The 13,287-nt window shown below is 42.5% G+C and overlaps 2 protein-coding genes across 4 annotated transcripts; both read left to right on the forward strand.

Moving 5' to 3' along the window:
- Window positions 1–948: 948 nt before the first annotated feature.
- Window positions 949–8,744, forward strand: LOC124328244. Of its 3 annotated transcripts, none has more exons than XM_046786948.1 (12): window positions 949–1,257; window positions 2,922–3,204; window positions 3,496–3,698; window positions 3,856–4,077; window positions 4,218–4,484; window positions 4,573–4,804; window positions 4,913–5,036; window positions 5,124–5,280; window positions 5,357–5,959; window positions 6,092–6,333; window positions 6,508–6,676; window positions 7,937–8,744. In XM_046786948.1, exons 1-12 carry the CDS (start codon window positions 1,176–1,178, stop codon window positions 8,155–8,157), a joined length of 2,805 nt encoding a protein of 934 aa, XP_046642904.1. In that variant the 5' UTR covers window positions 949–1,175; the 3' UTR covers window positions 8,158–8,744. The 3 variants fall into 3 exon arrangements, with proteins under 3 accessions (XP_046642904.1, XP_046642905.1, XP_046642906.1); XM_046786949.1 differs by having other exon boundaries at window positions 3,859–4,077; XM_046786950.1 differs by lacking the exon at window positions 7,937–8,744 and having other exon boundaries at window positions 6,473–6,563.
- Window positions 8,745–10,465: 1,721 nt separating this feature from the next.
- LOC124328246 lies at window positions 10,466–13,237 on the forward strand. The gene is made up of 7 exons (XM_046786955.1): window positions 10,466–10,617; window positions 10,900–11,326; window positions 11,389–11,535; window positions 11,602–11,767; window positions 11,836–12,039; window positions 12,101–12,253; window positions 12,315–13,237. The coding sequence occupies exons 2-7, from the start codon at window positions 10,965–10,967 to the stop codon at window positions 12,933–12,935; spliced, it is 1,653 nt and encodes a 550-aa protein (XP_046642911.1). The 5' UTR covers window positions 10,466–10,617; window positions 10,900–10,964; the 3' UTR covers window positions 12,936–13,237.
- The last annotated feature ends 50 nt before the right edge of the window (window positions 13,238–13,287 follow it).

Here is a 13,287-nt window from a genome sequence, read left to right on the forward strand (position 1 = left end):
CACGCAGCTAGCTAGCCAGCAACCTCCTCCGCACTCCAACTCTTCCGCCGCTTGCCCCCCCCACAAGATCCCCCGAGCCATCCATCAGAGTCCCAGTATGGAGGGACGATATTCGAAGGACGTGCATGGGGCACTGCCCAAATACTACTTTTATTTTTTCTCTCTCTCTTGGCCTTCTCATATTCTTCTTTGAGTCACTGACTCGGAGACTTTTTTTCTGTGTGTGTGTTTGATTCTGCTCCTCCTTTTCCTCCCCTTGTCATGACATCCTGTCTATTAAAAAAGGAGCGATCTGATTGAGATCAGCCCATCAAATCTTGAAGAGAGAAAACTCCAGCCAATTCTACAGTTACACATTCATGCTGTAGTATATAGCAAAGAGAAGACATTCTCAGGATCGATATCACACACAGTTGAAAGCTGAAACACCGAGAATCGGAATAATCTGATTTGTACTCTGAAGGGGGGGAAAAACCAACCCAAAAAAAAAGACGGGTTCAATATTATATAGCGCATATATATAATAAAAGTCCTGATATCAAGTTGGATCCAATACACGTCGACAACCCAATTTGGCTTTCTGCCGCCGCCCGCATATTCCACTTTTATTTGTTATTTGGTAACACGATCGAAGGTAGTATTACACCTAACAATATGAGGGAAGAAATCGTATGATATATAGTACGCTCGTACCAAATTCAGGATCGTTACCCTCGCTTCGTGTCGATCATCCCTTGTTTTATTTTGTCGAGTGTTTCTCTCTATACTTGTATTATTCATTTATTGTTTGTTTTTGTTTGTTTTCCGACTAGTCATTCCACTCGCTTCTCTCTCTCTCTATGGGTGTATAGAGAGAGAGTTTAAAGAGTCTGCTGCGTTTATAATATACATATATACGTATAGTACAGTGCCGAGCAGAGAGTCGCGGACGTGTTTTCGGCACGACGGGCAGTCTTTGGTTCACTACAGTCGCGCCGGCAGGTTCACGCCGGACGGACGTTGTTTGTATGGCGTGACGCTCATAAACAAAATTTTTTTTTTTCGCTATTATATATTTATCATTGGATCTAACGGGAAAATTCCGCCAGGATCAGCAGCCAAAGAAAAACCAAGATATTAAAAAAGTGTGTGATAATTATTTAAGTCGAGCGTATTTTAAAAAAAAATCGTAGATAATGTCGTCGTCGACCTGTAGCACCAGCAGGCTCATCCGCTTTCAACTGCTGTTATTATCGTTACCCATCGTCATCTTTTTGGGTAAGTCTTTCTTGTTTGAGTTGCAACACACATTTTTTTTTCAAATTTTTATTGCCATTATTTAACGATGAAAAGTATAGACAGACAGTAGCTTTTGGAAGATCTATTTTTAATACTTTTATGGCTCCGTGGTTTTACTTTTGCTCTTTGGAATTGGGTTGGGCTATAAAACGTGAATGTTGTGACTAGAAGGCTTTATTTCAACTCTTTTTTTTTGTTTTTTAATTCTTTAATTTGAGATTGAATAAGACTACGCCCAACACTTGACACGCTAAACCCTCAGAAATTCAAACCGAAAAATTTCTGAAAAAAAAAAACTGCTCAAATTTGTTCCTCCTCCGTCTATAAGAAAACAGAACAACAACGCGCCACTGCTGCGTGATAAATAATCTCGTCGTCAAGCATCTGCTGTTTCTGTGTGTTTAATGCGCTCTTATCTCGGCGCTTTATAATAATAATAATAAAATAAGAGAAGGAGAGAGAGAAAAAAGAAAAAAAAAGGGAAAAATGGTAGTAGTTTTAACTCTATGTGCCAGCCAAAAAAAGCCAAAAAGATAAAGATTGAGTGTCTGATGCTGCTGCTGCTGCTCCTTGGTCAATGGCGTGTTGCGTGATTTTTTATATAGCGAAGAGTGGTATATAGAGTGCGTGCGTGGGGTGGTGTGGCACATCGCGAAAGTGAAAAAGTCCGAGATATAGCGCACAGCATATGTCAGCGTCTGGTAGATATTATCCTCCACATGTCTGCAGCCGAAGAAACGTATTTGTCAGACGACTTTTTTTTTTTCTTCTTCTTCTTCTTGTAAATATTTTTGTGGCAATTTTCTCCAAAAAGGAAAAAAAGAAAAAAAAAAGACGAAATTGGACTTTTCCAACGAGCGTCTGACAGCCGCCACCGCCGCTGCTCCTCATCCGGATGACGTGTCACCTGGCACGGACCTTGGCAAACGCCAAAGCAATTCCAGTTTGTTCTTCTTCTTTTTCGTGTGTTACACACACACACACACACACACACAGCGACCGCCAAATAAAAAAGAACTTGGACGGGTGATGTTTGACATTTTATAAGAGATTCCCTATATAGGCTTCAATCAAGTCGATTCGTCGACCTTCGTGAAGCTGTTAAACAAAAAAGAAAAAATCACGCTGGAAGGGGGGGGGAACCTTATATATATAATCGAATGAGCGTTATTCCTTATTTCCTATTCGAAAAGAAACAGATTTTCTGTTTTTTTTCTTTGTTTTAGTTTCTCAGTCTGAAAAGAACCGAATGAGACACAAAATTAGTTTTCACTCCCAAATGCTGGAAGGAAAAACAATGGAACACGGTTCTCGCGTGTTTGTGCTAACGCCCGGACGCGGGTCCCAACAACAGCAGAGAGAAAAAGAAAAAAGAGCTGGACGAATACTATATAAGAAGTGAAAAAGGCGTTAGCTATTTCTCTACACACATACACCGTACAATACTCATCGCAATCCATTGCTCATTATCCCTTTTATGGGGCGGTGACCGCACTTCCCAAATTGGTTTTATTCTTTTTTTCTTCTTCTTCTTCTTCTCATCTCTCGTCTTTTAGTCTGGCCGCCTTTTCGGGCTGTTAAGTCTATAGCACAAAATGATTTAATCTTGATGCGTCGTCGTCCATGTTCTGGCCGTTTCACAGTTTGCCAGCAGGGTGATGCTGCAAGAACGGCGAGCGACAGACAGACGACCGGCCAGCATTGGGCAGCCAACAACAACAACAACAACAACAACAACCTCAAACGGCACGGTCGGAGGCAGCACAACAGTCGGCCGTGTTTCATCTGCCCAGGAAGTTCGATGCTGATTTCTCCCGATAGATACGACGACGCCGACGTGGCGTACAACGGCGTGGACGCCCAACAACACGACGGCGCCGTCCGCATGCCCGAACCCGTCGTCCGCCCCTGCCTCTATTCCAACAAGTATATACATGCTGGGCATAATATACACAAAACTTTGATTGATCACCTCCGCGTCTATGCCACAGAAAATATGTGTCTAGTCGATTTCCATAAAACAAGGCCAGTACATATTGTAATAAAATGGGCTGGAGAATATCAAAAGTGATGATGATCACATCACTTTTTTTTGTGGGGGGGGGGGGGAGAGAAAATTCCGACCAAAAGCGGAAAGATACGGAGGAGGTAAAAATGGAGAGGCCGGAATAATTTACGATGTTGCATTTTTCTTTTTTATATTTGCAAAAAAAAAAGGTATCAAAAAGGAAAGATGAGAACGCAGGTGGTCCTGGGTCCGCAGCCGGGGACCGTGCTGGATCAGGGAACGCATCGGGTGGTTGTCAAGGTGGCCTATCAGTTGGACAGTGACAACAACATCACTGACAGATCTTTAGCCCCGAGACATCACGCTTACTGTCGCTACACCCTACAAGTTATGCCCTCGTCATTGGCTGCAGGTAATATAAAAACACGAAAGAGTTTCGTTCGCACCACCGTGCACCGTCCAAGTTTTTTGGGTTGTTGCTTTCTTCTGGGAAAAAACGAAAACAAATCTGATGATTGTCTGATGCTCTGGCCATACTACTATATGTTTGATGATCTGAAACGGGTCAGCAGAGGAGGAGAGTCGTGAACCGGTGAGATTGTGTCGGCCGCCTCCGTCGCCCGAACACGGCCGGGTCGCTTGTTCTTCGGTCGGCGATGACGTCAGTATCACGACCTGCCGTTACACGTGCGACGAAGGATACGTCACGCCCAAAACTGACCGCCATCTCGTCCACCAAGACTGGGACTGCTACAGCGACCCTGGAACCAGTCGACCACCCAAGTGCATCAGTAAGAGACTTAAATGATTTCCCAAAAAAGTTTTGAATTTCGATTCATCTTCTTCCTTTTGGCTCTCCCGACCGAGGAAGTCAAAATGTCGACTCAGTTTAATGTATTCAAACGATGTCCGGATGTGCTGGAATATATAGAGTTTGAATCGCCCGTTCCATTGGACCCGAGCCAGTGCTCCGGATTGAATTTGACCGTGCCGGATTTCGACCCAGTCCAACTTCCATTGCCGAAATTCCAGACTCCGGCCGTCAACAGCGCCGTTTACGTCACGTGCGATCTTAATGTCATCCAGGCGGCCACCAACGGGTCCAGCATCAGTCCCACCGTCTTCAAACGGCTTTGCGTGGCGAAAAACAACGAGACGGACGCCAAATTCAACTGCAACTACGACATCCAAATTCATCGTAAAATAACAAACTCTGACAGAATTTTATCGATTCTCTTTCGTAACTTTTAAAGTTCTTTTTTTACTTTCGTAATGTATTATTATAGTTGATCCCACTTCGGGCAGGACCGTGATGTTTGCCGAATTCCGGTTCCAGCTCGGACGTTTGCTGCCAACGAGTTCCTATCCAACTTCCTGGTGCGATGATAGAGCCGTTGTTGAGCGGATCATGGAGACGGCCAAGACGGGTCTACTTCAGAGCAATGCCGAGCCTTGTCAGACTGCCAATTGTAGTCTATTGACGGCCCAATGCCATCGTGAAATCTCAAATAACAAAAGGTCGGCTGGTATAGGCTACATACGCCCGTGGCAGCAGAGACGCGGCATTTGATTCGGTGTGTAATTCTCATCTTCTCTTTTTTTTTCGTGAATTCGATCGGATCGCAGTTCTGGCGCCGTGCTCAATTTAGCATGGACCGTGGCGGCCAGTTATCAACCGTTCAGTTACGACGATTACTTTTACGAAGGCTCAGAAGTTCCCGAAGGCGAAATGCTGATCGAAAAGATCAAAGTAAAATATAAAGGATTTTCTTTTAACTGATGCTGATTGCTTTGATAGATTCGGTTACGTCATGTTTCTATTTGATTCAATGAAAAGGCTGAAACGGAAGTTTTGATTCAAACGAATTTGGATTTCCGGAAGAAATTGGAAACGGCCGGCGGTGACCTACTCGACAAGACTTTTCAGCTGGCCAAACTCGATTTGATTTGCCCTCTGCCGGGTTACGTTGTCAACGCATCCACCAACAACTGCCGTAATCAGTTAAAAAAAAAATAATAAAATACACCAATCGACTAACTTTCCCTCTCTCATCTTTGATCGATAAAAAGAAAAATGTCCACCAAACACTTTCCAGCAGAAAAGCGTCTGCCAGTTGTGTCCAGAGCGAACCTATCAAGATCGAGCTGGACAGACGGAATGCCGGCCGTGTCCGAATCGCCCGTCTGTAACCGTCAAGTCATCTGAGCATTACAACTCTCGGTGTCGACCCAGTCGGCCCGATCACGCATCCATTGTGGCCCTGACAAAGCTGCCAAACCGCAAGTCATCGTCCAGCACCATCCAGACTCGGCAACTTTCTTCTTCTGCTTCCGGGAAACTGGGCAAAATTGCAGCCGCTCACAGTCAAACGAGCCCCAATCACAATGATAAATTCACCAGCAGCAGCAAGTACAAAAATCGGAGACATCACCAGCATCCGGTTTCACATCAGCAGCCGTACCAGCAGCTGGCAACCGGACGCTCGGCCGTTTCCCGAAATTCTTTCACATCGCCAGCAATCAACGACACGGCGGGCATCGTCGACGACGACGAAGATCCGTGTTCTCCTAATCCTTGTCTGGCCGGAGGCACTTGTTTCCGGTCGACGCGCTACGCCGATAATAACCGGATCGTCAGCAGTTTCAAATGTTCGTGCCGAGTCGGAACCAAAGGTATATTACTTGGTCATTATATTCCGCAGCATTGAAGTCGATCATGGATATAACCTGCGTTGACAATCGTCGTCGTGACGATTAGAGAGATGAAAGAAATAACTTTTTCCCATTGTATATGATTTGAAAAAGGTATTCACTGCGAGACGCCGTACTGTCCCACTTTGTATTGTCTCAATGGTGGCACGTGTCACGTCAACCGACAAGTCAAAGGCAATCTAGGACGTGACTTGTTGAACTGTACATGCCCGCTAGGCTTCACGGGCTCCCGCTGCGAGCATCGACGCCAATCGAACAACAACAATCACGTCAAGATCCGCCACAATCGTCATCACAGTCTCCACCACCAACCAAATGGTTCCGTCAACTTCAACGTGAGTATTTTAACGTTAGTAATTAGCAGCTGTTATTTTTAGACGAACCAACAGTTTGTCGGATTGATTCTCTGTGTGTGCGTGTTGTGAACCGCGCGTCCGTTCGAGTCTATGCGACGATTATATGTGTATTATACAGCAGCAGCTTTCATCACTCCGGTGGTACGTTTCCAGGGTGACGTGACCCGGGCCAACAAAACAATCGGCGCCAGCAGCAGAGGAGCTGCGGGACTAATGGGCACTTACTGCGCTTCCAATCCGTGCAAAAACGGCGGCCGCTGCGTCGACAACTCTCACGCCGCTCCCGGATACTTCACCTGCTTCTGTCCGCCTAATTTCCAAGGTCTCGCGGTTTTATTGTGTTTATAGAAAATAACTCTTCTTATCTTCTTATCTATATCTGGTCGATTTACAAAGCGGAAAAAGAAAAAAAAAACAAAAAAATCGTTGAGAGGATGAACAATGAAAAGTGTGAAACAAAAATTCGTCGAGTTGAAACTGTTCGGTAGGCAGCAACTGTGCGCTGACTGCCGGGAGGGGGTTCGACACAATCAACGGGATTTTCTTGTGCCGAGGAAAAAGTCCATTCATTGGCCATTTCCGATGATTCTTTTTCTCTCACAAGTCACAACAATACATAACAGCGGTTAATACTAGTCAAGTAAAGGAATATAAATGTTAACGGTTCGATATTGAAGGAATTTTGAACTCCATCCTGTAAAATGTCGATAAAGTAATGTTTTAATTCGATTTAAGAACAAATGATTTGACGATCTGAACATTGAAATAGTTTGTCCCCCCTCGTCGAGCAATGAAAATAAGGACATTTATAATATAGATTTCCCAGGAATTATTATGTAAAAACTGAAATATTAATTCGCCAGACGATAAGAGAAATAGCTGCTACCTGCATTATAACGTTCTCCGGTGGGAATGTTAAAAATAAAGAGCAGGCGTGAATTTTTTAACGTCTTTATTTCCCTCGGAAGGTTAGTTCCTTTAATAACTAGGGGGGCTGGGATAGTAAAAGGCACTTATCGTTAATCAAGGCGGCAAACAGTAGCTCCTGCTTGTATACAATGGTATACATGTAATACGTAATAGTTAGGTGGAAGAGCCGAGTTGCTGGTGAAACACATATTTATATTCTTTCCTCGAGGCGCTGATTGCGTGTGGGAAAACTTGGTGGAAAAGTGTTTCACAGCGCCGCCAATGATCGGCGGCGCAAGTTTTGGGTGTGTGCGAAAGACACAAGTGCCGATTGCATAAATCAAATTGACTTCGGCTAATGTCTGATATGCGGTCTGTTGCCGCGGTTCGATGCGCAATTTCGTGACGAGGGGTTTTCTCAATTTTTTAACGGCGAATTAAGTGCGGTCGTTTCGTTCAATGTCCACAGAAACCGCATAAGAAAAAAACAAGAATTAATGAGCCACCAGGTACGTGAAATGAAACATCTGACATCCTTTCTGTTCGGCCCTTTCTTTCTTTTATTTTAAATATAGGGCAAATTTAATTATTTTTCGAAAATAACTTTTTTATTATCGGTAGATTTATGAATTGTGGGATTTTTTTATATTTCGTTGTTTGTTTGTTTCGACAGGCGAATTGTGCGATTTCACACCTTGTCCGACCTCGATCGCTAGGACGTCGTGTCCCATGTCTTTTCATTATCCGTTAACGTCGGCGGGCCGTAGCCGGAAAAGGCATTCCTGTTGGATCCAGACATCAACTGGACGCCGCCAGTGTTACTGGCCGCCACATCCGCCATCGCCAGCGTCGAAATCATCATCCCCTGCTGCACCTCTCTACGAAATAGCCTAGAAGGCGCGCGCAGCACATTTGGTTTTTCCCGGGCTATTAAAATAACAATTTCTATTTGATGTTAATTCGCTTCAGCAGTATAACAATTCCCTCTTATAATATATAAAAGCAAAAATTCTTATACATGTTGGACTCTTGCTGGGCATCACGGATGATGTAAACAAGTAAAAAAAAATGGATATTGTAGTCGACACTCACGCACCATTGTTGCGCTTATTTCTTGGCTCTTTGCGTCACGCTACAAGCGGCTGCGTGTCTGCTGGCGTGAAAGAAAAAGATATACGTCTTTTCGTTGTGACATGTCCGTATTTCCTTTCCGTATATTTCTAGAAAATGACGAGAGCCACTCAGACACGACACACCACCCAACGACAATAACCGCACCGATGGAACGCCCCCCTTCTTCACTTTATGTATGCTGCCATTTCAACAGTTGTGTCTGTTGCGTGAGTTATGTTTGCTGTAAAAGCTCGTAATGCAATTGTTGTCCCTCTCAACCAAAACGTCGTCTCCTTATTATTATGCCGACCCCCACAAAAAAATGGCATCGTTTTAATAACTATAAAAGAAGCTTTTCGTGTGTTACATTCGTTTGTTTCACCGTTGTTTATTCTCGTCGATTGTCTCGCGGTTATTTTTGGGGCAGAAAAGTTCAGTCAAAATTCAGAAAACGCTGTAAAAACCCCAACGTTTGAGGCCAATGTTTTGGGTTCAGTCGGTCAAAACAGCAAATTAAATGAAATTAACAAAAAAAAAAAGGACAAATTCGGACAAAAAATGGCCAATATTCTAAAAATACATTGAACTGGTGATTATAAATAGCGACAAGCACAACTCGTCGACAGGCGATAATATTATTTTTTCTGACTTTATAGGGAAGAGAATGTGTCAAAAGTGAGATGACCGATTGTTTGTCTCGCGGCAAAGAGAGTTGCTCAGCATCTCGTGACCCGCTCACGGACAGATTGTCTCCCTGGTAGACGGATCGTCTAACGGTAATTGTGAATGAAATTATTCACCAAGTTATACAGAAACGCACGACACAGTCGAGATTATTTTTCAGATGTGCTCTACATCCAGGTAATAAACGGCCGTAAAAAAACGCTGGCAACATAAAAGGAGGCTCAATAAAAAAGAAGAAATCAAAGCGGATCGAGGTTAGGTCATCGAAAGCCAATAGAAAACGTTGCTAACCGTGAAGAGAGCCCATATCAGCATCATCATTTGTGGCAAGAAGACGAAACAAATAGGGGATTGATTTATGATTCCTCCTGCCCAGGGTCGACGCGGCGTCCTCAATCTACATGTGAACGAGGATATCAATGAATTATTAAAACAGGATCGAATTTGTACATAAATTGGGAAAAAGGAGATTTCAGTTAAATGTGACAGATTGCGTGAGTTGATACAGCTTGATGTATCAGGGAAAAGTTAGAGAGAAAACATGTGTTCGTTGTGACAAACAAGGAAGGAGAGAAAGGTGGAAATCAAGTGACGAGATTAGAATTGAGAAAAACCAACAAACTGAAAAATTTCTATCCGGCACCGTGACGGCCATTTGTGTTCCGTATAATAAAAATGTCACATAGTCACATAAGCTAAATACATGATTTGAATAAGCCTCCCACCAAAAGAAGAATTAGTAAATCTATAAAGAATCGCTGAGCTGTGTACAGAACATACACAATCGTTGGTGGAAGATTGTCTATTCCACCCAGCGAACAGTCGACTTCTTTCGGTGCAACCGGTAACACTCCGGGATGTTTTAAAGGAGGTGGTGACGTTGGGAGGGAGGCGTTTATTTTTCTAAAAAAAAAAAAGGTGGCCACTTGCTTTTACATCAACGCAATTCTAAAGAGAGAAGAAAAGAACTTAAACCGTTACGAAGGGTGAAAAAAAAAGGTGTCGAAGCGGAGCGGCGATTAGATGACGAACCCGAGACCGTGACAGGACTGAAGTTATTCCCCTGTTGTTGGTGTTGGTGTTCATTCAATCGAATCACCGTTTTCTGCCATAATACCCCTCTGAGGCTGAACAGCTTTTAACAGAAAAAAAAGTCCTTTGGGAACCTCTCCAAGCAGCCACGGCGCATTGATAGAACATTTAATTGAATACTTCTAACACTTTTATGCCAGGTATAATCTGCACCATTAAACTTGCATTTTTTTAGTAAGCATTTAAAAATAATGCAACTAGGTGCCGTAATGACGCACTCCTTTTGAGATTAAAACAAGTACGAATTCCTGTTTTTAAAGTAAAGACCTAGTCAAATTGCCAGAGGTTGCCGCCTTTTTGCCACGACTTTTTATTCTAGTTAACAATATTGTCAGCAGGTGTCTCAGTCGTCTGTCAAAAGGGGAGTACGTGCAAGTAGTACGTGACTGCAACCAAAAACAATTTAATAGATAATATTTCTAGTATTTCTAGATTATAAATTGCGGTCATTCCTTAATCAATTCCGTAAGTACATTTCCAGTTTTATAGTTATCTACCGTATTTTGTTGACTAGTCCTATGAATTACAATCTGTTATTGAAACACAAAACCATGCACAAAACACTAAAGACGTAAAGAGAAGTCGACCTAGTTTTAATGTATGGATTGTTTTGATTCGTTTCGAGATCCGTGATGATTGTTACATAACTCATGCCATTATGTATTACCTTAAATCTAGTCATTAGAATTTTTTAAAAGGTTATGTGATAACATTTCATTTGTTTGCATGTGTTGGTTTCATTTTTAGGTGATTGAAAGGCATCTTTTGTCTATTGTCTGAGGAATCAAGGAAGCAAAGCCCACATACTTAAAATGACCCAATCAAGTTATCACCAAGGAAAGTCTGAAACTGTAGAACTAGCTAAAGCACTTGAACACATAGAAAGTGCTCTTTCTGGTGTACTTGGAAGAATCCAACGACTGAATGATGAATCCCAACAAGCCAAAACTGAAATATCTCAAACGTTTGGAAGGCAGCTATCTCACCTTCACAACCGTGAAACTCAACTTCTTAGGCAGGTGGATGTAATCTTTCGCTCCAGAGGTGAACTACTTCAGAAACAATTAGCATACTGTTACCGCGTTCTCGGAGCATTAGAGACGTCTCGAAAGTGGTCAGAGCAATTGCAAAAGTATAGCTGTGATTTGACGATCGATAGCAGGGAATTTGAGGAGTAAGTATACATTCTTTAGTTATTTTATTCAGCCTCATTAAACACAACTGATTTTTTCTTAGGATGAAAAAATGGGCTACATCTATCCCACTAAACTGGACTTTAAATGAAGCTCCTTTGAATGAGGCTATTGCAAATTTTGGAAATGTAGATATGGATGGAGTCCTCCTACTTCCCAATTCAGAGCAATCTAGTTGTCTTCCTAGCAGGTATAATAGCCTTCTAACCAATACATGAGATTTAATTTTATAATAATAGTTTGTTATTCTTTAAAGGGTTGAAGAATATTTTGAAGAAGAACACCAAGTTCTGAATAAACCATTACATTCAAATATAATTGACATCAAGTTTCCCAAGCTACCCAAAGATTATTCATATTGGCTGTCTCGTCCAACACAACAAGAAGAGAAACCAGACTCTGGTTATGGACCATATCGAAAAGTAATTGTATACGTCAGACATATTAATTCGAAGGAAACAGTAGCCTAATCTCTCGGTTTTGTGTGTAGGGTACGGACAGCTATAAACCGTGTGACGTTCAGACTTGGTTGGGCTGCCTTCAATCGGAAACTGCTCCTGAACCAATGGACGGTGTTTCTGATTCCTCCCCCGAGTTGGTTATGCTCTCGGATACCGCTTCTTTAAACAGCAAAGACTCCGATAGCATTGAAATAGTATCGATTGCAAATATGTGCCTCAAATTCAGCAATGAAGTAAGTAGTACTCTGCAATTTAGAAATGCGCAAATATCATTATTATTATTATTATTATAAGCACGGTGAAGGGGTTGGTGCCTGCCAGAAAGTGTTGGGTGATTTTGAGATTGAAAACTTGGCTGATAATTTCAATGCCTGCTTAAAAGCCGAAAAACAACGCTGGCTGGTATCAGAATCGAAAGAAAATATTAGAGACATTCCAATCTCAAAGGTAAGACTCATTATTCTTTTAACTTTAATCGACGTAAATCATTTTTTTTTCTCCTCCATAGGCTTGTCGTGCCAATTCAGTTTGTGGTTCGTATGATGCGTGCGTATGCGAAATCAACTGTCACGACCTATCTCAGAAGAACCGCAATGAGAAAGAAAAGCAAGAAAATAAAGGAAATGATTATCGCGTGTGGCTTCACCCTGCTACTCCGCCGACGACGTCTTTGGCAAACAACAGTATCCCACAATTGTCACTCTTTTCTAATGATGACTACACCATTTGGCTTCATCCCGACTCCCTTGCTTCCATGACCAAATCTACTTCCAATAAGATTCCTGAACTCCCATCTGTTTCGTCCGAGGAAGATTATCGTAAGTGGCTGCATCCTGAATCATTGGCAGGAGCGCGCGCGTCAAAAGATGTCGCCAATTATTCGTTTAAATATCAAAATCTCAACCCGGACGCTTCAGAAACCGGATTCAACTTCATGGATTCTCTGGTGACGAAGACGGCCTCGGCCTCTAATGGCGGCAATATTTGGTTGGCAAGTAGTCCTATTAATCAAACATCGACCATGCTACACTCAGGGCTATCTGTCAGCGATGCGCTCAACGAAATGAGGCAAACTAGCGGAAAGTTGGCACAAATTCAGAATAGTTGGGCTCAATGGTTGAATCGTTAAAAGAATCTAGCACATACTCTAAGAAGAGTAGAAAGGGGGGACATTTTTTTTTTCTTATTTTTATTTCGTTAAAATTTTTTATTGTTCCGAAGCGCTTTCCGCCTACATCAGGATGTAATTGCGTGGGCTTAAATGAGTTATTCACCCAACCTAATTTTTTTTTTTTTTAAAGCATTGACGTCGAATATCAAGGCGTGATGCAATCATTTGCTTTCGTTTGGTGTTATTGGCTGGTTTGTTGGGGGGGAAAAATGTTTTGACAACTTGTTGAATACATGCGACCGCGTATCGCACTGGCTTTAGATCTCTGAATCATTTTCGTCGACCAATTTTCAGTTCCAGGATCTCCATT

This window comes from Daphnia pulicaria, chromosome 3 (assembly GCF_021234035.1).
Source record: "Daphnia pulicaria isolate SC F1-1A chromosome 3, SC_F0-13Bv2, whole genome shotgun sequence".
Lineage (NCBI taxonomy): Eukaryota > Metazoa > Arthropoda > Branchiopoda > Diplostraca > Daphniidae > Daphnia > Daphnia pulicaria.